This window comes from Bos javanicus, chromosome 7 (genome assembly GCF_032452875.1).
Source record: "Bos javanicus breed banteng chromosome 7, ARS-OSU_banteng_1.0, whole genome shotgun sequence".
Classification (NCBI taxonomy): domain Eukaryota; kingdom Metazoa; phylum Chordata; class Mammalia; order Artiodactyla; family Bovidae; genus Bos; species Bos javanicus.
Genome location: NC_083874.1, coordinates 45,299,830 through 45,323,201, shown reverse-complemented (window position 1 = coordinate 45,323,201; position 23,372 = coordinate 45,299,830). Strand labels below are relative to the sequence as shown.

At 53.0% G+C, this 23,372-nt stretch overlaps 1 protein-coding gene across 5 annotated transcripts in view; it reads right to left on the bottom strand.

The window, feature by feature from the left end:
• Positions 1-3,172: 3,172 nt before the first annotated feature.
• TCF7 (transcription factor 7) overlaps positions 3,173-23,372 on the bottom strand; it is a 32,005-nt gene continuing 11,805 nt past the window's right edge. Inside the window, exons 4-12 of one of the 5 annotated variants that reach the window (XM_061423491.1) lie at positions 12,694-12,805; positions 11,811-11,901; positions 10,273-10,365; positions 9,052-9,171; positions 8,449-8,611; positions 8,227-8,334; positions 7,679-7,727; positions 6,101-6,173; positions 3,173-4,825 (exon numbers count right to left, since the gene is read on the bottom strand). In XM_061423491.1, coding sequence (XP_061279475.1) covers positions 4,393-4,825; positions 6,101-6,173; positions 7,679-7,727; positions 8,227-8,334; positions 8,449-8,611; positions 9,052-9,171; positions 10,273-10,365; positions 11,811-11,901; positions 12,694-12,805 — 1,242 coding nt within the window. In that variant the 3' untranslated portion in view covers positions 3,173-4,392. Of the gene's footprint in view, positions 4,849-6,100; positions 6,174-7,678; positions 7,728-8,226; positions 8,335-8,448; positions 8,612-9,051; positions 9,172-10,272; positions 10,366-11,810; positions 11,902-12,693; positions 12,806-23,372 lie in introns of all 5 variants that reach the window. The other 4 variants (XM_061423493.1, XM_061423492.1, XM_061423494.1 and 1 more) reach the window with 4 other exon arrangements.

The following is a 23,372-nucleotide window of genomic DNA, read 5'->3' as shown; positions in this document are numbered from 1 at the left end:
TTTCTATTTCCCAGAAGAGAAAGGTCTTTCTGAATATGTAAGATTGAGTGGACAGACAATATGATTGTTCCCTTCCTGACTTTCTGTAGACCTTGACCACAGTCTTTAAATCATGATTAATAGAGATCTAACAGCTCATCTAAGAAAACAGGCAATTTACGGACACTATTAAGAGGCCCTTCAGTTGAAGAGGCCCTTCAACTGGCTGCAGCACTTCGCTAACCTTTTCCCTCTTTCTGCTGTAGAATGTGTCTACCAGTTTTCCAGCCTCTCATTTTTATCCAAAGAAAGTGAGGGGCCCTTTCCCACAGCATAACAGCAAACCTGTCAACCTGTCTGCCTTCTCATTTCCAAGTTATTCTGAGCAAATACTGTAGTATGAAGTCAAGCTGTGAGGCTGGAGTCCTGCCTCTTAGGACCTATATGGTTTTGGATAAGTTGAAAACAGTAGCTCCCTGCAGTGTAATGCTGTTGGTGAGTTGTTGGTTAAGGATATATGCCCTCTAAGAATTCTTAACCTCTTTTGAAGTGCTGTTATTAGCTTGCCTTCATAAGTCCATCTTTAATATACAAAATAGATATTACTTAGTTTTGATATTTTTCCAAAGATTCACAGAGGTATCCCTTATAAAAGTTAGAGATCCCAGAGTGGCATTATACTGTGATTTGTTTATTCTACAGTTGTTCCTACATACCTGCTGCTGGAATTAATTAAGCAAAATCTATATTGTAACTTGTTGGACCGCATGATGTCATGCTAATTCTTAGTCTGGAACTAGCTGGAGAAGGATGGTGGCAGTGAGTCACTGGGCATGTGACTCAGGGCATATGAAGTTTTCTTGGTAGTTTGAGATAGCTCACAAATTTAATTTTCTCCTCCCCTTTTTTTTCTCTAATTCATGGGGGCCACTAGGCATAGACTCATTCTTACCCCTTGGACAGAATTTGCCCTTTCCAGTTAACTCCATTCTATACAATCCCATACTATTCTTCAACATCTCTTTGGACCTAGGCTGGGCTTTTATTAGTGGGACTGTCCCCATCTCTGTTGTACCTCTCCCTGCTGTACTCGTTGAATATATTCAGTTATGGCTCCTCTGAGACCCCCACTGCCCATTGTGGACAAGCAGACCAATATAGAGAGCCTGAGGTCCATGGTAATTTGAGGTCTGAAATAGGTGATTAGAATAGTTGGGATTGGGGGGGTGACACAACCTAGGAACCTGTTCTGCTTTGGTGACTGGCTCTGTTTCAAGAACCCATGTGTGTGTGAGCGTGCTCAGTTTTGTCTGAGTCTTTGTGACCCCATAGACTGTAGCCCTCCAGGCTCCTCTGTGCAAAGGGTTCTCTAGGCATTTGCCGTGCCCTCAGGGGATAGGCATCAAACCCCAGTATCCTGCATAGGCAGGCGGGTTCTTTACCACTTGCACCACCTGGGAAGCCCCTATGGTGAACTCTTAAAGCTCTCTGGAGACTTGACAGTTACACCAGAACAGCTTTTCTAACCTGACAGAAAAGGCAGTTTAGCTTTTTTAATATAATGAATTAGTTTTTGGTTTCACATCTTATAGGCCTGGCAAGTCTGTGTTACCCTTGCCCACTCTTTGTGCAGTTTTTTCCCCCTAGAATTGCATGCAGGAACTAATAGCCTTTCTTTTTTAGAACAGTGTAGAGAACCATTCTGGCCTTCTTTAGCCAGGCTTACTAAACACTGAATAAGGTTGGGCAGCATAGCTTCTGGGCTGTTCAAAGTGTAGTTACAGTTCTGAAGTTAAGCCACAGGGCTTCCTATAGAGGGGGAAATGTCAATTTGGGAGGCTTGGGGAGATTCTGCTAGCTTGCTGGGCGGAGCCCTCACCGAGTGTTCTAAGCCCAGGAGGGCAGGGGAGCAGCTTTAGCAGGGGATGGAACAAAGCTCTGTATTTCAAGCAAATCTGCCAGTTGTCTAGGAATCTGTAAGGGAAGTTCGGGTGTCTCAGAAATATCTCAGAAAATGACTAGTTTTTGGCTGGAAATGAGGTGGGACTGCTGTGGTATTTGAAATTGAATTTGAGGCTACACTCTCAAGTCACCCTGTGGCCTCACAGGAATGTGCTGGTATGATCTCTGAGGATTTGAGTTTCCTCTTTGAAGTCAGGTTTTTTTTAAAATTTTTATTTTTAAGGCTGGTTCAATTTTAAGAATGTTGCCAAAGCTCTCCTCTTTACCCTCACATACACAAAGAGTGCATTGTTATGTGTCCCGTGTGCTCTTAAATAAGACACCAGATCAGATGCAGCAGCCCGGTCTTGCATAAGCCTTGGTTAAAATGCAGTTTTTTGAAACAACTAGGCCAGTAGCCAGAGAGGATTTCTTTAAATGGGACAGATGTCAAGAGAATGGCTGGTCTCCTCTAGCACCCAGAAAAAAGCAAGTCTAGGATTACAACTTCCAGTGGCCTACTTCAATGGTACTACCCTGGAAGATGACTTTATATTTTTAAACATAAAGTCCAAAAAATTAACTGCATTAAGTGAAAATTGTAAAACATGATGGTGGCCCAGCCGCTGGCTATTGTGATACACTTCTTGGTCAACATTTGTATCTAATGGTTGACTGACCTTTTGAGCTGGCTCTGTAACTTCAGAGGTTTTGTATAAAATGAATACTTCAGGAAATACATCACGCATCTTGTCGGTCTTTGGGAGGAAAGGGTGCTTAAAATATCCGTCTTTTGGATTTTACGAGAATACCAACTTATAAAAGATTGCTTTGTGTTCATGTTTTCCTTAGAATAGGATATGCACTTGTCTTCTCTTTGCCTTCAGAGGGAAATTAAGCCCAGTGATGTGTGCCTGTTTCTGGTTGGGTTGACTTAGGGGCTGTGGGTGGCAGTTTCCAATCCATCCCCATATAAGCAATGGATGCAGGTTGGCCTGTGCCTGCATCAGTGTGAGGTCAGAGGACTAGCGGGGTTAAGATCGCAGCTTGGAATAGGGGCTGTACACCTAGCATGAGCTCTCTAGGTTGGAGCAGGCCCCAAGTCCCTTAAGGAGAGGTGACCAGAGTAAATCCCTGGCTCAAGGTCTTGAACATGTGTAACATAATAGAGAAGAAACCCACAGTTTTGTGACTGTGGAAAAGAAACAAGTGGCGTACTGTCAGTGAAACAGCTTATTGTTCAGAGGCAGGATTTGAAAAAGAAACCCAGTAAAAAGTATCTTTATTCTCATATCAAAGTTTTTCTGTGATATGCATTAACAATACAAAAATATCTTGAATATTACAGTGGTCATTTTTCTCTCAAGACTTTTTGAAGCACTACACTAGAACATACGATCTTTGGATTCTGAGAAGTCAGTGGCTAAAGTAGGAACTAGGCTTTTGTTGAGGGGTGTGTGTGGGTACAAGGATAGCCCTTTATCTTTGGATTCAGGCTACGTACAGTGAAGTGGAGGCAAGAAGAAAACAAAACTAAATTAAATTAAAACATGTTTGTTTTTTAAGGCTCAGGGTTGAAGCTTGGCTCAGAAATGGGTTAAAGTAGGCTGTGGTGAAAACCCGATGTTCACCACTAGAGGTTTTCTGGGCTCCTGCTTTAGTTATATGGTCTTCCTTCCTGCAGCCCCATAGGGAAACTGAAGCTGGCCTGCTTACACGCTGGAAAATAGGTACTGGCTGTCCTGAGGTTTGGTTTGCCCTTTTTTACAACTGTCTAAAGAGCTGGCTAGACTGATGTGGATAAGCTGGAATTGGATCAGACAAGGCTCTCAGAAGTGGGGAAGGATGCACACTGGTTTTGAGCCACAGCTGACTTGAACCAGTGACTAGGGCATTAGGTATCAGGGCTTCTTAGGTGGTTGAATTTCTCAGGAAACGTTTCCAAGTAATTTGAACTATAGCCACAAACGCTCACCACCCACACTTGCCTGTAAGGTAGTGTCAGGTTATTCCTGTTGCCGGGCTGATAGGCCTAAATCTAACCTATTCCATTCACTTATTGAAAGCTGCTAAAAAGAATGTGGGTAGAAGCTTCCCTTGGTTCAGCTTACAGATAGCAGATGGTTTTCTGTAAACAGGGCTTCTCCAGGCCCTTAAGAGAGAAGCACTGTCATCTTGAGCTTTGTGGTTGTGACCATGCTTACATGTTGTTTGGTAAACCAGCTGGTTCTTGGTCCATGAAGTATCTGGTACAGGGAAGGTGGGGCAGTGGTGGAGGGGAGAGTACGGAAAGCAGCTGGGCTCAGTCCAGTCCACCTATGACCTATGGAGGAAAAGCAAGGGGGGCAGGGGCACCTGGCTGTCAAGACAGGGAGGGAGCCTGCCACAGGCATGGGGGATGCCCCTGACGAAATGACACAACACAGATCTGCTTCCCATCACTTGGAGCAGTTTGGATTGATGGCCCCAGGTTTAGGCAGAAGTTGTGCAGACTCTGAAATCTCCAGGGCCTGAGCTGTGAGAGGGAGCCAACAGGCCCCCTGGCCGGTTTCCACCTGCTTTGGGACTCTGTCGTTTCCTCTCAGAGGGTGAGCCCCTGGAGGAAGCCATGTGTCCTGTGCATGCTAGGATGCCTGTCTCTGAGATTCCTGTTGCTGTACCTGTGTACTCTGCTGGTCGCTCTGAGGGGGCTGAGAGGCTGAGAGTGGCTGAGAGGCCTGGTGATGTAGGCGCCGGTTCTGCAGGGCTAGCAAGCAGTTCTGTGGGGAGGTGGGGCAGCAGGAGGTACGAGGGCGAATCCTGGGGAGTTGGGGACCTGGGGCAGCCTAGAGCACTGTCATCGGAAGGAACGGGGCTGGGGCAGCGGCCTTCTCCGGGTAAGTACCGAATGCATTTCTTTTTCCTCCTAGGAATAGTGAAGAGAGTTATCTGTAAACAGAGGGTGAATTCATAGTCATACACCACAACCAAAAAATGCTGTCCTTGCACAGGCCTATTTCCCCATGACTTACTTACATATGCCTATGCCTTAGGACTTAGCCTGACAACTGCTGGGCCTGGCCCAGACCATGGACAGGTGCAGTTCCCAACAGAGCCACTAGATGGCACAGGGACCTTTTGTAGCTCCGTGTGTGGGCTGCCTGCTATCTTCCAGGACAGCTGTCTCCTAGTCTAGGCTGTTGCAGCTCTGCTTCACGTGTCTGTGAAGCTCAGATCTGATTAATGTGTGCTTGTGGCTTCTAGCCCTGAGCATTCCAAATACTTAGAGCTATGCTAGGAGCAGAGAAGGGGAAGAAAGGGAATTGTCTCACCCATTCCTACCATCTTATTTTCTGTTTGAGGACAGGGCTGCCTCCCATCATGTGTACATACGTACACACACTTACTCCCCCAAATTCCTCTTTGTTCTTAGGGAATGTAGGGGTACCCTTCGGGGCTGAACAAGTATTCCCTAGAGTCAGTGAACTTAATGCCTGGAGCAGCCTCAGCCTTGGCCCCGGCAGGCCTGGCCTGAGCCTAATATATATAGGCCAGGCCTGAGCCATTTGGTAGGTATATTTTCTTTTCCCATATACAAATATTGTATGGTGAAACACAGGTTTAATGCCATAGGATCTGAGTATGGGTGCCAGGGGTACCTGTGTTCACCTCTCCCTACCTCTGGTCTCAGTAGGTCACATGCCTATTGGGCATTTACCTTATTCAGGTTATTCTCTACTACAGTACTACTTTGTTGTTCTTAGATGTGAGGCTCAGTGTGGTACAACAGGGATCCCAATTTGACGTGAAGGAGCTGGTGGTCCACAATGACGCTGAGGCCTGGGGACAGGGGTTTGAGCCACTTAAATGCTGTGTGTGAGATTTGTCTAATATGGACCTGCTCGGCCCGATTAGCACATCCATTACCAGGGAACCCTGGGCACCGGGCACCAGGCACCAGAGATGCCTTTTAAGCCTGCCTTTCCTTCCATCTAGGATATTCTCTATTCCTTCCACTTAGACCCAAGAGATCTTCCTCACAAGCTGTGTTCATTCTCACTCTCAGGAGGCATTGGCTTCCCAGTCTGTGGGTATGTTGGGGGGCTAGAGGCCAAAGGAGAACAGCAGGCCCAGCAGAATCTGTGCAGAGTCAGGGAAGCAGCTTGAAGCAAAGGGAGGGTGGTGGTGGGGACAAACCCACCTGCACGGACCACACCAATCCGTCTGCTGGTTGAGGCCAAAGCGAGCACGGCATTTCTTAGGCGAGCCAGGGTCTGCTCACAGCCATGCCAGAGGGGCAGAGCAGGGCAGAGGGCGGGCAGGCAGGCAGCAGGGCAGAGCAGGGCCCAGAAAGAAGAGGTAATATCAGTGTTAGCCAGTCACAGATACCCCACAGTCCCTACAGGCAAGGGCCTCTCCATGGCCTGTCCAGTCTTAGTGGGAGGCCAAGGGCCCAAAGCCAAGGTATCAGGAAAGGCTGGCACCCAGCTGGCAGTAGAGAGGCAGGGGAAGAATGGTGGGGGTGGGAGGGAGGAGACCCTATCAGGCTGGCTCCTCTCTGCCTTGTGGGGCCCCTTGCAGCAAAGGGGCTGAGAGAAGGGCCTGAGGGGCCCATGGGGATCAAGCTTCTTCTGCCTTAGGCCTTCCCATCCCCTCCCCCAAGGCCCTGCCCATTTTGTCCATCTATTTTAGCCATCAGTTTTTCTTCATCTTTGCCAGTGCCCAGTCTTGCTTGACTCATTTCCCCTTGTGTTGTCACTTAAAGCCTATGCTATACACGATTGAACATTGTCCAATCTTAGAGAAAAGACTGAGGACTCTGCTGAGCCCCAGTACTAGCCCCCTGTGTGGATATGGATATATTCATGGATATGGAGTGTGAATTACCAGAGTTGGGACAGGAATTCACCCACAGGAAGATTACCTGGAGCAGGGTGTGGCTTTCCTGGGTCCTCTATACAGTGCACTTGGCACCTCCATGAGAAAGAGGGGCTGGGGCGATAGAGAAACTACTAGGCACCAGCCAACAGGCTGTGTGACTATAGAGCTCGGGCCTGGAGCGTGGCTCGCACTCCACCCAGACAGCCTGATGCTCACCTCCGCAGAACTAATCTGGATGCAGTGTTTGGGTTTAGTCTTGATTCAAACACTCAGTTCCTCACTAGGTTCTCTGGCAGAGGGTGGCTGTTAGGAGGGCTTACAAAGGAGTGTATGTGGTGGGTCACAAACCATTGCTACAAGAATTGGCTTCGGGCTTCCCTCGTGGCTCAGTGATAAAGAATTCACTGGCAATGCAGGAGACACAGGTTCGGTCCCTGTCCTGGGACCCCACATGCTGCAGGGCAACTAAGCCTGTGCGCCACAACTGTTGAGCCGGTGCTCGCAAGCTGGGAGCCACAACTACTGAACCCTGCATGCCGTAGAGCCTCTGCCCCACAACTAGAGTAAGCCCTTAGGCGGAAATGAAGACCCAGCCCAGCCGAAAATAAAATTCTGCTGGTCTTCCCTGAGACTTAAAATAGTAAAGAGTCATGTCCAACTCTTTGTGTCCACTCATGATGCCAGTCTCCTCTGTCCACGGGGTTCTCCAGGCAAGAATACTGGAGTGGGTTGCTGTTCCCTTCTCCAGGGGATCGTCCCGACCCAGGGTTCAAACCTGGGTCTCCTGCATGGAAGGCAGATTCTTGACCATCTGAACTCCCTTGGATTTAGTACAGCTCTTATTCTGGTGGGGCTTTGATTTGTGAGATGCAGGCCTAGCTCTGAGGGAAGGCCTCACCTGAGTTGGATTCTTGGTGCTTTTCCCTCGACCGTCTCTTCTTCTTCCCCTGCAGGGAACAAAGTGGAAGATGCTCAGGACTCTGGGTGTGAGTGGTTGGGACACCTGCAGCCTACTGCCTAGTCAGGCTGCCCCTGGGGTTCCTGGCCCACCGTCCCCTCTGACCTGACCTGGGGCCCTGGTGTTTTCTTGACACCAGTTTTTGCTAGGTAACCACAGGGAAATTAGGGGCTCCTCCTCCCTTCCCCACACTGGCCTCCATTTTGAAGGAGGAGGTGACTTCACGCTCATTTACTTCTTTGTGCTGACCTAATCAAATACTGCACAACGGCCCTGTGTGGAAGCACATCCTGGGGAGGGGATGGGATGCGAGCCTGCCTTCACAGCCGGCTCCCCTCATCTGAGCCTTCCTGAGCTAGCCATCAAAGGTCTTGAGCCTCTCCTCCACCCTGTCCCCTCCTCCTGTGTGCCTTCAGGACAGCAGTCCTGACTTCCTCTGGGGTATGGCATGCAGAAGGCTCCCCTACTGCGTGTGTTTGGCCACTCACATAGTTGTCCCGCGCCGACCAGCCTGGGTATAGCTGCATGTGCAGCTGCCTCTCCTTGCGGGCCAGCTCATAATACTTGGCCTGCTCTTCCCGGGACAGTGCATGCCACTGCAGTGGGGAAGGGGGGCAGATGGAGGATGCATCAGAGAGTTGGCAGGCTGCTCAGGGTGAAGGTAGTCAGGGTAGTCACCCCTACCAGCCCACTTGCCCCCATGGCCTCACCCGACGGCCCAGGATCTGGTTGATGGCTGCACTCTCCTTGAGCGTGCACTCCGCAATGACTTTGGCTCTCATCTCCTTCATGTATAGCATGAAGGCGTTGAGTGGCTTCTTGATGGTTGGCTTCTTGGCTTCCTTCTCTGCCTTGGAGTCTGCTTGTGCTTTCCTGAGGGACAGATGAACACTCAGGAGCCCTCACGGTGTGCACCTAATGCGCCCCTCTCCCGTGTCCTGTGCGTCTGTCTGTCTCTGTGTGTGTGTGGTTGGATAGATATACTAGGGTTTTGTAAATGGTATCTTATTTTAGCTGCCCCAAAGTAGGTGAGCAGAGCTCACTATTGTTCCTTATAGGAATTTTGTAGCTAAGTAAGGAAAGCCCCTCCTCTCTGGGCTCAACCTAAATCCTTGTCCCCCATTCTGTCCACCCCACTCCTGCTTCTGAGGGTCAAAAAAACTGGTCAGTGGTAGTGGTAAACTGCCACAAGATGGCTTGACAGGGGATCTCCTGGCAGTCCCTGGAGGGAGGGCTTGGCCCTGGTGAGAGGAATGTGTCCTGGGGTCTGCTTATTTTCCCTGCCCCCCCCGCCAAGTGTTTGTTCCACTCACAGGCTGCGGTCATAGGGCTGTAGCTCCTGCTTCCCTGAAGAGGGCACGATGGCTGGGTGGGGGATGGCTGCGGGGTGACCAGGGACACCAGAACCTAGCATCAGGGGTGGATGGGTGAACCTAGAGGCAAAAGAAGAGTTAACACTGAGCCAGGCATGTACGGCCCAGATCTATGGACACACAGAGGCCCCTGCACAGCACACGAGGACAGGCGAACGGTCACCCAACCCCACTGGCTGAACAAGTACACAGAAATACAGACACCTGCTCCCAACACTGCACAGACACTGCGAGAATCTACATGTGCAGCAGATTCAGGTGCTTCCTGGAGTCCTGAATAACTTCTGAATCAGTCCCCTTCTCATCTCCTGCTCTCACCAGCTCAGCCTCAACCTGTAGCTGCCCTGTGGGCTTCCTTACTTTCCTCACTGACCCCTCCAGGTCTCCCTCCATATAATAGCACTTGAGTGCTGTTCCCCCCATTGCTCATAGAATAAAACCCAGGCTGCTTCTTAGGAATTGCACACCCATTCCCCACCCCATTTCCCATCACTTCCTGCCCCTCAGCCATCTCCAGCTGGTTGCTGTTATCTTTGTCCCCCTCGCTCAAGAGCTGTCCTCACGAAGCTTGTCCTGACCCATCAGATATGGCTGGGTCTCCTTGGGGCTCCCCCTTCACCCAGATAGCTGCTGTATCTCTCCCTCCCCCACTGGGCTGGCAGCTCCAGTAGGTCTAGAAGTGTCTGCTGACAAACCCGTTCCATACCCAGACAGGTCTGTCCCCAGGGAGGTGAGCTAAGCGAGAGGACACGCAGGGACACAGTCCCCACTTGAACAGTGTGGGGTCACTGAGCAGGTGGCCCCTGAGACGTGTAAGAGGTGCTGCCTGAGTTTGGACAGAGCTCCAGGAGTGTCCAAGAGAGGTGTCCTGACTTGCCTTTTCAGGATGCACAAGAGGTGAGTGCACACACACCTGCACACGTGTGCCTGCACTCTCTGGCTGCTCTCTGGTGCTTTGCACAATACAGCTTGGGCTTAAGCCTCCTACACTCCCACTGGCTTCATTCTCAGTCACAGGGCAGCTCGGGGCTGGAGAATGACAGACGGACGGATGGACAGACGACTAACAGAGGGCAAGCACTGGCCTGGGCATAGCCTCTTGTGGGCACTGAAGCCTGGGCAACAGGAAGCAGGAGCCTGGCTGCAGGGTGGGGGACTCACCTGGGGTAGGGGGCGCCAGGGGCTGCGGTGGGGGCAGGGAAGTGCTGTCTATATCCGCAGGAAGGGGACAGGGGGTAGAGAGGAGGGCTGGGCCTGTGGTTGGGAGAGATAGCTGTTAGCAGTCTGGCTACTGGCCAAATGTTAGTCTGACTACTGGCCAGATGTGGGGAAGGACTTCCCCCCTGTGCTCAGGCCTGACCCCTAGTGTAATAAGGTAAACTGGCTTCCGTTTGGACCGCTCTAGTGTATGTTTTAAACATCTGCCACCAGAGGGCAACCTTTCTCTCTGCAGGCTAACCTCCTTTCTACTGGTGTATAAGGGCCAGAAATGGCAGCACTCTCCTGGCACTGAGCTTAGTAGATCCCTGGGTCCCCTCCAGTCTCATCTTGTGAAATCTGGGCTTATTTCCATACCTGCCATAGGACCTTTATGCCCACTGTTAACACTTGGGATTGTTCTGTCCCACTTTGCTTCAAACTCCTGGTCATCTGTCAAGGTCTTACTTGGCCAAAACAGCCTTTCTTCTGAAACAGCCGTGGGAATCCCAAACTGGATGAGGTGTCCCCCCAGGCTTCTACAGCCCTCAATCAAAGCACTGCTACCCATGCTTTGTAACTGGCCTCTTGTCTAAGTTGTACACTAGGTGGACTGAGAGATGGGAGGCAGGGACCTGAGGATCAACCCACTGGAGCAGTGCTTCTCTGGTGCCCAGAACTTGCCTGCCACACGTCAATCCTGGGGATAGTCCTGATTTGTATTCAAGGTGAACCTTTATCCAAGGTGAATCTGGACATGGAAGAGTGAGCTGAATGTGGATAAAGGACAAGTAGAAAGAGGCAGGCAGGCCCAGGGAAGCCAAGCTTTCCTACTTTTGGGTGACTGTCGCAACCTGGAGAGGCCTGAGACCTGCCTTGGTCAAACTGCGGTTGATGAGCAAAAGGTCACATACCCTGCCAAGACCCTGCTCCAGCCAAAGACAGGCCCTTTGGCTCATGGTTGGATTTGCTGCATAGGATCCAGGTTGGCTTTTCCTGGCCCAGCATTAGTGGACTCTACAAGCAGGCTGCCAGGAGTTTGGACTGAAGCAGGCACCATACGGGCAAGACAGACCCTGAACTTCGAGCAACTCTGCCAAGGAGGGGACCAGCCGGCAGTAGACACAGAGGCGAGTGGGTAGCATCCCCCTGTCCGCCAGGCCACTGGGAAACAGCGACCTCTCCTGTGTCCTGCAAGCTGCCACCTCCCTGCTCAGGCCTGCCTTTCTATCTCACACACTCATATGACCCTAAACAGCCCAGGGTTCCCCCATTCAAGTCTCCTAGACATTAAGGTGGAGCGTGACAGGGCTGGGTCTCCTGCCTTTCCAAAGGGAGTTTGTGTGGCTGGCTGAGGCAAGGCTAGAGTGGCTGGCCAGCCCATTACTTGTATAGAGCTGGCAGCAAGGTGCTCCGCACAGAAGAGTGGAGGAGGAAAGTGGAAGGGCGGGTATGGGTCCAGCCAGCACAAGGGGCCCCTTTCCCATTGAGCCCTCACTTACCAGCTCACAGTGTGGGGGAGCTGTCCCATGCTGCCTGAGGTCAGAGAGTAGAAGCCAGAGAGGTCAGGGGTCTGCAGAGGCCTATGAACTCCTGCAGGGGAGAGGGCAGAGTAAGTGAGCTAGCCTGACCCAGAAGCTGCTCCAGCTGGTTCCTGCATCCTAGAGCCTCCTGTGGGGCCCTCAAGATCCCCTGTCCCTGTGCTAGAGGACCAGACATACTGGTCTTTTCAGGATTAGCCTGGTGTGATCAGAGTGCCCCATTTGCAGACTGTGGGCATCAAGGGCAGATGGTTGGTGTGACTTGCTTGTGGACAGTGGCTGGGTAGTGGCAGAGCTGGAGTCATGAAGGAGTGGAAGACCAAACCTTGCCGCACCCTGGCTCATTGCTGGTCTACAACTGGGGCCTCTCTGCTGGGGACTCTAGCCTGGCTTTCTGGGCAGGAGGCAGACCCCCTGGCCCAGGAGCCCAGGGATCCAGGGCTCCACCCATTCCTCTTGCCCCCTCCTCCCCTGGGTTGAGTCAGCAGGTTTCCCACAGCCGACAGTGGCTGATTTCAGAATGACTTTGCCCGAGGCTGAGGTGAATCAGCCATCACAACCACCACTTTCCATTTTCTCACTGTGGGGAGGGAAAGACTACAAGTTCTCTATCATCTTCACACAGAGGCCTACTCCCATACTGGCACTGGTTAGCCACTCAGGATTCAGTCTCTTACCTAAACCTCAAACTTTCACATTTTGACCTGGTACCACCTTGCCCACCTCTTTGGTGCCTTCAAAAACTATCTAGCCTCTTGCTCTCAGAAGGCAGGGACTTGATCCCCTTTCCCCGCCACTCCCCAGCTCTGGGTCTTGTTGGGCCCTTCCCATCCAGGATCCATACCTTGCTTCTGGCTGATGTCGGCTGGTGCAGGTGTGGGGTGTGGGCTGCTGAAATGGTCATAGAGAGGAGAAAGTTGGGGGACGCCATGGGAAGGCTGAGTGGCCTTGTTGTGCTGAAAAATGAGGAGGGTGGGTGGGTGAATGTGGGGGACCTGAGGGAGGAAGGCACAGGACTGGGGTGCACATATAAGAAAAGTCACAATTTGCTGTGTGGGGGTAGCCCAGTCATCAGAGGAAAGTGGAGGTGGTCAAAACCACAGGCTTCACTGGACAGGACCCCACTCAAGCTACCCTGTGTCCAGTGGCTCTCCACCAGCCTCACCCCAGACTTTGCCCAAAGAGTCCAGTCTCCCAGAGAGTCTCTCAGTCTTTCTTTGCCCTCAGCTCTAGGAGGCATTTTCCCCCTGCCCAGGAAATTCTTCCTGTCTCTTGGTTTCAGAGATCCCCCAGTTTCTCTGAGGCCCAATGGCTTGCCTGGTGAGTTGCTCACGCCTTCAGCCTTAGGACAGCCTGGAGCTTGCTTTTCTCCTCTGGCCCCCAGACTGAGGGGCTTGTGTCTGACCCTCTGGAGCCACCGCTTAAGAGGATTTGATGACATAGTGGAGGGAGCCTTTTCTTCTTCAAGGGAGGTGGAGCAAGCTGGCTCCAGGTGTGGCTAGGCTCCCTCCAGAGCCAACCCACCCAGCCTCCACACTTCCTGTTTCCTCGGCACCACAGGACTCTTACTTTTCACACTGGTCACATGGATTTGTCATGAGATGACTCATTCAGGCTGGGACGGGGGCTCCCCATCAGAACCAGCCACAGGGAGTGTGCTGCTCAGGGCCACGGCTCAGCTCTGCATATCCTCAGTGCACACCTTTGCTGGCCGGGGCCCTGGAGACATCATCTAAAGCTCAAGGTTAGCACCACTTGTAAAAGCCCACCTATGGGGATGCTGCTGGCTGGGCTCACAGATGAGCGACCACTAACCCACGGCACAGAAGTATCTTTGGGACGTATCTGGGGCAAGACACTAATGATTATAGAGGTTGTGGTCTGGGCTTCTTCCCAGCCCATAGGTGAAATTTCTCACTGGATGAATGTAGCCAGTATAATGGCTGGGGCTCATGACCCTTCATCACCAGCTTTGGGGAAGGTTAGGGTCGCTCTTGGTGGGAAGACTTGGCTTAGGTCCTTTGGCACTGGCTCTTGGCAGTCCAGGTGAGGCTAAAGGGACGGGCAGGTATGAATCACACTGTAGCCGTGGCAGGAGGCTCCCAGGTGGGCACAGGATCCCATGCGTGTCTGCAGCAGTCCTGGCCACCATCTCCCCCACATTCCTGCCTCCAGGGAAGCTTCAGGCTGGGCTACAAGCTGCACCCTTCCCCCCAGATGTTGGTAAGTTGCCGACATTACCACCTGTCAGCCTCCCTCTCATCCCTCTGCCGTCCACCAGGAGGAGTCTTAGATCCCAGGGCTAATCAGTGTCTCAGGAAGACAGGAGTTACTGTTAATAGTGCTGGCTCCTTTGTGACTGGCATGGATTTGACACTACACCTACTTCCTGAGGCCAATGCCTCACCTCCGACCAGAGCCTGCTCCTGACCGCAGGCAGGAGAGCTCCCTGAGGGCTCTCCACTTGAAGCCTGAGAGTCTGCCAACCAGGTTCAGTTCCTGGAGCTAACTTTATTACCATACCCGCGCACCCGTTGCCTTGTCGGAAATGGCTGTCATGACGACATGAAAGAAGCCCCTCATTCACCCTGAAGGGTAAGGATGAAACACTACTCATAGTGCCTCCCTTTCCCTGTGGTGCCTGGTTCCACAGGGGCCAGACCCTTTGGTCTTATTATGCCAAAGGAGGCCTGCCTGGAGATGGCAGACATGCCTGGCAGCATCGCCTGGGGAGACTGATGACAGGGCCATGTCATTTCCAGGTTTTGGTTGCTGTGACCTTCCTGTTGCTATTTGAAGGCCAGGCTTTCTGAGCAAGCTGGGGAAAGGAAGGTCCTGTCACTCTCAGCTCCTCTTTTATTCCCAGCACAGACCCAAACAACAGTAACAGGTTGGGATTGTGTAGGGGAGTGGAAGGTAGGTTTCTTAGGCCCACAGGTGTCTGGCAGGAGAGAGAGGAGACTGGGACAGATATGGGATATGTGGGGAATGTGATTTCTTCATGTACTGAGTTTTAGCCCTGTGCTAGACCACTCTTTATTCCCACTCAGGGGACCAGCAGATTGCCGTGTCTCCAAGCTGTCAATGTTCCGGGTGTCACCTCTTTTCTTGCTTCCCTTTATTGCACATCTCAGCAGAGCAGTCCTTGTCCTCTACCTCCAGTCCTCAGCCCTTGTTATCCCTTCATCCAAGCCAGCCTCTTGCCCCCATCACTTCACCAGATGACTTGTCAAGGTCCCCAGGGACTTGCACGTTGCCGAACTCAAAAGTCAGTTCTCAGTCTTCATTGTACTTGGCTTCTCGGCACATTGAACACAACTAACTTCTCCCTCCTCCTCGCAATAGGTTCTTCACTTTGATTCCAGAATGCCACACTTTCCGATTTTCTTCTAACCTCTGAGGCCACTCCTCCTTGGCCTTGTTTCTGGCTCTTCATCGTTTTCCTGTCCTGACCCAAGTCTGGCCCTCAGTTCTTCTGTATCAATCCTCACCTCCCAAGGGTGCTCCCATCCAGGCTCACAGCTTTAAACGTCTTCATCTGATGACTGCTACATCTGTATCTCCGCAGCCTCTACCTCTCCCCGGAACGCTACTCTCCAAATGCTCCCAAAATGCAACATGTCCAAAGTAGAACCTTTGACTTTTTGCCCCAAACATTCCTCTCCATCTTCCTCAGTTAATATCAACTCCCTCCTTCCAGTTGCTGAGACCAAACAGCTTGGAGTCATCTCTGATGCTCCTTTTTCTCACACTCCACCTCTAGTGTGTCAGCAAATCCTAATGGCTCTACTTTCAAAATATATCAGAACCCAACCATTTCTTCCTTTCTCCCTGTCCCCACCCAGTCTAAGCCACAGTCACTTCCCACCTGGCAGACACAACAGTCTCCTGCTCTTCCATCCAGCAGCCATATAAATCAGATCATGTCAGCCTGGAGCCTGCACCAAACTTCCCCAGGCATATACAGCCCTAGGATCAGACCCTAATCACCTCTCTAACCCCATTACCTTCCTCTCTCCCTGCTCATTATGCCCAGGACTTAACCTCGTTGCTTTAGCCTTCAGCCACCTCTTCCACTGACTCCAGTGGTCATCTCTTAAGTGTGCCTAGGATATGAAGTGGGCTGGGAAGCACAGCTACTAGGCTTGCTGACCTTTTCGGTAACCTTACCTCTGTAGGATCCCAGGCCAGTTTGCTCCTTGTAAAATAAGCATGAGCCTATTCAACCCTGCTACCTAATTGGTCACAGATGCAAAAATCCTGTTATACCCTAGAATTTTGGAGGCAGGAGCCCAGGGCCTATGAAGGTAGAAAGCTTTCTGGAAACCTCAGGGGCCTCCTTAACCTGATAAATTCCTAGGACAGGGATTAGCCAGATCCGAGGCCTCGTGGCACACAGGGAAGACTAGCCTCAGGGACTCCCTCAAGAAGCTGGGACCTTAGTGGGGGCATCCCACCATTTGCCGTCTTAAGGGCACAAATGCCTGGAGCCCAGTGCAGGTGGTGGAGTGAACAGGTCCCTCCAGGCCATAGGGCTTTCAAGTTTAAACCGCTTCAGAGAAGGCCCTGCCATCCCACCTTGGCGCTGGCTTTTCAGCCCTCAGGGGTAAAAGCCTGGCTGGTGGAGTGGGCAGCTCTGAGCTTGGGAAATCTTAGGAGCAGAGCCTGGGGTCCAAGGTGCCAGCTCTAGGAGGACAGTCCCAGAGTCCCACCCTTCCCGGAGTGGGAGGTTGAGAGGGGGTATCTGCTCCAAGGAAAGGAGAGGATGGCTCCACAGTGGATTTCTCAGCAAACCACCTTCCCTGTAGACGGCTAGCATGGGCCAGAAGTCCTAGAGAGCTCTCTCACCTGACAGATGGCTAGAGCCAACCCTCCTTGGCCAGGCTAGTTAAGCTCCACGTTGTATGTAGCACAGCTCACTCTAAGCCGAGGAACCCTCAGAATCTAGCTCAGCCTCAAGCCCGGTATGTACGTGTGCAACAGCGGCAGGTGCACTGAGGCCTCATCCTGTCCACCAGCCTTCCCTGGGAACTGGGGAAAAGCCTCATTAAACAGGAGTCTACTGCCAAACCACAGGAGAGGTGCCAGGTGGGCAGAGGGGGCACTGAGAACCTGCTGGCAGCTGGAGGACCCGAGGTGCCAGGGCTCCAGGGCAGAGCACCGAGGGCCTGGCCGGTCCTTCCCACGTTCATGCAGGCTGCCTCTGAGTTCACTCCCCAGCCCCCTCCACGCCTGGTGGTGGTAGCTGGGGTGGGGGGTGGGGAACTGTCTGGCGCGGGACCTGGTGCCCCATGCCCGCCTCAGCCAACAGAACGTCCCGCTCCATGGCCTCAGCACAAGGCTGTCCCAGGGCTAGGCTGCCCAGACAGCAGGGTGGAGTTGCCTGGGGCCTGCCTGCGTCTGGGGAACTTAGTGACTGGAGCTTCTCTCCTCCCCTGATGGTGACTGTCCCGTTCCTAGGGAAGGAGGCAGGCCTTGATGGATTGTCTGCCACCCCTCATCCCCGAATATCTGGACGGCACAGCCTCTTCTAACCTCTGCAAGCAGAGAGCTGGGCACTCATGGTGGGATGTATAAGCCAATGACAGACGGGACAGCAGACTGTATTCCTTGACCAGCACACTCCCACACCCTTGTTTTGACCTCTGCATACAGCCCTTTCCCGTTTCCCTCCAGACTGCAGCACTCAGGACGAGTCCAGGACTCTGAGACCCCTGGGCTGGGAGGCCATGCCTGCTGAGGCCTTAGCACAGGCGGACCTTCCTGCCTTGGCATTGCTCTTACTGTTCGTCCCACGCCACTTCAAAATCCATCATCCCAAAGCGGGTCCTCATCCTTCTGGGCTTAGCCCATGTCTGGAGATTCCTCACTCTGGTGCCCTCACATGCCCTCCTCTTGTTGAGCAGGCTGGAGCCAGGAAGAGGCCCTAGGGCAGGGCCAGGCAGGAGGAGGTGGAAATAAGGGACTCCTGAGGTCGGTCTCCCCTGCTCTGAAGGCGAGCTTGGGCCTGGCTGCTCCCGCCTCCCTCTCCCCACCCCCACTTCCTGCAGGCTCAGGTGAAAAATAAACACAGTCGGCATTTTCCCTGCAGACCGCAGAGGTCCGCTTACAGGCTGTGTGCACCCTGAGAGCCCTTGCCACCGCCAGCAGAGAAACTCCCTCGCCTCTGACGGTTGACTCTGAAAACCCCCAAACGCTTGAGCCCCACAACACTTTCCCAGCGAAGAAAGTTGCTGCTTCCTCTGGTCTCAAGCCTGGGGGGGTGGGGAGCGTGTCAAGCCTGACAAGGTCCTCCCAAGAAGGCCTCCCCTTGGCAGGGGACTGTGCCAGGAGAAGCACCCCCACCCTCCCTGCCCCCACCCAAACACACACATAAACACACTGTACCAGAATTCACAGTTGATCATTATCAGCAGAGACATTCAGTCAGGGTGTATTTACTATGCTCCTACTATGTATCAGGCAAAAGAACTTTCTCGGCTAGAAGAAAGCATCTGCTAATGGCAGATGATTATGAGAGGCACAGCTGTACCCCATGCCAGGCATAGTTCTGAGCGCCTTGCAGGTTTTAACTCACAGACTCCTAAAACAAACCTGTGATACAGGTGTAATTATTATCCCCATTTGATAGATGAGGAAACTTGAGGCAGAGACATCACATAGCTTGCCCAAGGTCACACAGCTTGTAAGCGGCAAAGCCGAGCTTCCTTCCACCCATGGTGCTGCAGAGGCCCTCTGGTCGTGGACCAACAAGGGGGAGCAGGGGAAGGAGCCCTAGTCCTCAAATCAGTCTCCCTGCTTCAGCCTAGTTGGTCAGTCACCTAAGTCAGTGCTTCCCTGACCCTAAAAAATGCTCCTGTAAGTTCTGAGACCCCACGCTGGGAGCTTCCGTGACGGCAGTATTTAGACACGACCCCCAGGTCCCCAGCTCACATCACTCCTCACCCTCTCACAGCCACACCCCAGCCTTGTCCAGCCTCACAGGCCTGCTTTTCTCTTACCCAGGCACCCAGCTCAACTTCACCTCAACACCTTGCCTACCCCTTGCGCGCTGCGCTCTCCTGCTAGCTTTCCGTATTTCCTTCTCCTCTTTGCCAGATCCCTTCTCGTCCTGACCTCAGTCTAAGGGCCACTCCCTTAGAAAGGGCTGTAACCTGGGAGGGGCCCCAGCAGCCCAGCAGGTGGGGGTGCCTACTTGCTGCAGGAGCGGCTGGCGGTCCCGGAGGGCAGAAGGGGCTTGTTGGTCCTCTCTGCCTCTCCAGGGTCTGTACTTGGCTTACGCACTAAGACTTTTAAACAAAGGCCTCTAGAAGTTCTGGTGCCCCAGAACTTCTGCACGCCCACCCACTCATCCACCATGGACCTGACTCCAGTCTCTTGGCTCCTAGAAGGCAGGGGAGGGTATTCCTGATGCTTTGAAGCTGGGGAAAGGCCTTTGGGGACAAGTCCACAGCAGGAGTCGGATCCACACCTTGAACACAAGGCGGCCTACTGAGAGTGACGGCTCTCTGGGCCAAGGGCACACACATGAAGTTGAGGACTGTAAACGCCACACTTGACAGCTCATTTGAGGCCAGCATTATCCTTCCCATTTTACACATGAGGGAAGTGAGGCTCAGGGACACTGAGAAAGTTGCTCAAACATACTCCCTCGAGTCAGTGCTGGGGACCCCTTTAGAACTCTCGGGGTCTTCAGCGATGTCAAACAGTCACAGTCTCATCTCTCCCCTCCTCTCCCTCTGCTCCAGCCACTGAGGGCTGCTGGCTCAAGGGCAAGGCTGTTCCCTCTGCCTGGGGAGCCGTCGTCCACAACTTGCTGGATCCTCTGGAAGTGTATGCGGGCAGGGCCCAGTACAAGTCAGTGTTTGGGGAGAATGCGGCAGCACTGGACAAAGCACCCTGGCTGGACACAGCAGCACACAGGAGGCTGGGAGGAGCTGGGCGACTGCTGGGACTTCGGGACATCTTGCCTGGCACCTGGGAACCCATGCCGCCTTCCATCGCATCTCCTCCTTTCTCCAGATGGTCAAAACCAGGGTTGCCAACTTCATACGGTACCTTTGTGCTAACTGGAAAAAGTACCCCCTCTGGAGAGACACCTGGGTCCATACCAGGGCACACGGCTTGGGGAGCATAGTGCAGGCTGGATCTCAACTCCTTGGCCCAGATCCCCTGCGTAATCCCACAGAGTGGCCCTGCTCATAAGGCCCTCTCCAGTTCTCACTTCTCTTCCCTGCATTGCCAGAAACTACGCATGTCAACTCTGAGAGTGCCCCTGAGCATCCACTCTGGTCTTGATCAGTTCCTCTGGATGCCTCCCAACTCCAGGGTCCCTTAGCGCCTACCACAGCTCCCCCAGACCTCTCTATCACCGATGGTGTGTAAGTGCCAAGGAGTCTGGCCAGTTGCTGAGTGGGAACCCCCCCTACCCCTACACACACACATAAGGCCTGGGACAATGAGAATGAACTTCCCAGAAGGAAGCAGGTCCCCTTTCCAAAGGGGAATTCACCTGCGTATCAGCCAAGCCTTGAAGTGTGGGCTCCCACAGATCCCACCTCTGCAGATACACCCTAGCTGGGCTCATGCCCCTTTATCCCCACCCCTACTCTGGGCCCTTCTGCCCAGGACATGGCGCTCTCCAGGGGATGGCCCTCCAGCTCCCCGCCCCTCACAAAGCATGGAGCGGTGGCACTGTGGCCCGCAGAGCTGGGGGACTGGGGGATGGCTGGGCCACCCGCTAGTAGACCAGGAGGCTTCAGTCCTCCCGCCAGCACGGGACTGTTGCCAGGGATGCACAGAGCCCCACCAGGCCCCTGTGGCCAGTCCACCAGCTGCCTGGTCCTGACATCAGATAGTGGGGCCCTGCCACAGCAGAGGTGAGGACCAGAGAGCCACAGGCAGCCTTGGCAAACCACAGGCCTGCTCTAGACCCAGCCCAGCCCTGAGGCGCCCTCAGAGCTAGCGGAACCTCACTGAGTTGAGTGGCCTGGCCCACAGCCTCCAGCGGTTTCTATGCATTCGTTTACTTTTGTTTTCCTTCTTCCTCTTTGAGGTAAACGCCCCTCAGGACAGGATGTTTTTAGAGGAAAATATAAGCTTCCGGGAGCTGCTGCAGCGGAGCTGCTAGTTGATACACCGACACATTTTTGAGGACTCTGCAGCAGCCCTGGGGCTGGGCATCCCCCGGTCCAGGGAGTCACTCTCCCAGCTCCTCGATCTCAGTGCCCAGCCACCTGGGACCCCGCGCGGACTGAGGCAGGCCAGGGGCACAGCATCAGCTCAGGCTGTCTGAGGCAGTAGGGAAAGCTGGGCTCTGGGAGGACAGCATCTGAGGAAGTCAGAGGTTTTGTTACCCTAGGAGTGAAACCAAGAGGCTTTGTGGAAAAGTCCTGAAGAAGGTGAACATGCAGGTTTAGAGATGGCAGCCCCTACTAGTGACAGCCTCCTGTATGCCAGGCACCCCGAAGAGTCCCACCCTGCAGAGTCTTCCCAGCCACTGCGTGATCTGTGTGTACAGACTGTACAGACGAGGAATGGAAGACAGGAGAGGGAAAATGACTTGCCCAAGGTCTCAGAACAAGTAGTGATAGATCTGGATTTGAATCCAGCCTCTTGGGTTCCCGGCCAGAGATCTTTACCGCTCAGTGACAGGCCCCACAGGCCAGCTGGTGGTAGCCAGCGAGGACACCACACGTGTTAGGCCCAGGGGCCGAGTGGTTGCCAGATTCTCCCTTGCCCACACCGGGTCTCCTCACTGAGACCTCCACCCACCCAGGACCCCAGGGATCACCGACTTCGCCAGCAACACCCTGCCAGTAATCTCTCTTGGAAAAAACTGACCAGCTGTGTGACTCTGACCCCCAATCTCGTTCTGTGTGAAGGGCGTTTTCACCCTGCCCTCTAGGTGGTGATTTTGGTCCTCAATTATAAATGACTAAAGGAACCATGAGAAATTCTTCCTATGGGGTCTGGCCTCTGTTTTCCCAGTCCGCGTGCAGCATTTGCGGGGGTGGGGATGGCAGGCAGGGATGGCCACTGGCAGAAGAGTGAGTGTTCTGCATAGGAGCAGGAGCCAGGCAGGCCCTGGAGAGGTGGGGGCTGATGGTTAGCAATGGCTTGAGGCTGGGAGGTGGAGACTTGGAGATCTCATCCCCAACCTTGGCACTGCACTCCTGCCCCAGTTAATTCCAGCCAGCTTCTGAGGACCAAAGATAAGAGAGGGGTCTGTGAATTCCTCGGTCTGTTTAGCTGCCTGTACCAGCCCCGGTAGGACAATTCTGCCATGGGGCCACAGTCAGGAAGCTCACTTGGGTCTGACCCTGGCAGCTAAGGCCCTTGGGGCTCTGCCTAGACTCGGTCCAGCTAAAGGTTTATCCCCTGTGAACAAGGAGTGAAAAGGAGTGGCTGGAGGCTTCGGGGCCCAGGATGCTCCCCTCCCCAAACCCTCACACCCAGTGTAAGCTGACAGAGGAGGGCAGGGCTGCTCCAACTGCCACAGAGGCCCTCGTGAGGTGGAGCACTCTAAAGAGGTTGAGTCAGGGGGTTCTGAAAAAAGCCACACCAAACAGCTTTTACAGACACGCACCTGCGTCTAACAGTATAAAAACAGAGGAGAGGGTGAAATACTACATTCTTGGGGGGTGGGGAGCCAAGGGGACCCAACTGTAGCTAAAAAACCCAATTTTTAAAAGAATGAGTGGATAGCTATGTTGCCTAAGAGGCAGAGTGGCATGTGCTAAGGGCAGGGAACAGAGAGGTAGATGTTGGAGATCATGTTTCTCCTCCAACACAGGCAAGGTACATGTCTCCATGCTTTGGCTTCCCCATCTGTACCATGTCCATATCTCATAGGGATGAAATGAAGTAATATTTGTGTCTGGTAATTGTTTTTTTAATTAATGAAGAAGAAAACAGAGGACAAAGGAGAGCATGTTCCCAGACCAAGGCTTTTCAGGAAAGCTGGCCTTTGTATCAGGCTGGGGCTGCTGGCCCTTGATCTCCTTTGGACTGCTGCCAGATTGCTGTTGGGCCAGACTGCTGAGCTCCTGCCTAGCCTTCAGTGACAAGAGCCGGGGTGGAACTAGGGTGGGAGGTGCAGAGGAGGGCAGCAGTAGAAGCAGAAACTCTCAAAATGTCCTAGCAAGGTTGGCAGGTGGATCTGGTTCCCAAGCAACTTTCCCAAGGGGTTTGGCAAGGGGACACCCATGCCCAGGGATGCCCTCAGATTCCTCAGTCCAGCCAGTCCCACTGTCTTAGAACCGAGGATACCCTCTAGTCCATTCCTGGACCACACAGAGGAGGGCCCCTGGGCCAGAAAAGTCTAGCAATGAGCTTCCAGCTGAGCCCAGACCAAAGTTAGAAAGAGGGAATCCACTGATACATAATCCTAAACTGTCCTTGCATCATGCATCAGAACCTGATGCAATCTTGTTTTTTATTTGGCCCCGCTTAGTGGCTTGAGGAACCTTAGTTCTCTGACTAGGGATTGAACCCATGCCATTGGCAGTGAAAGTGCAAAAT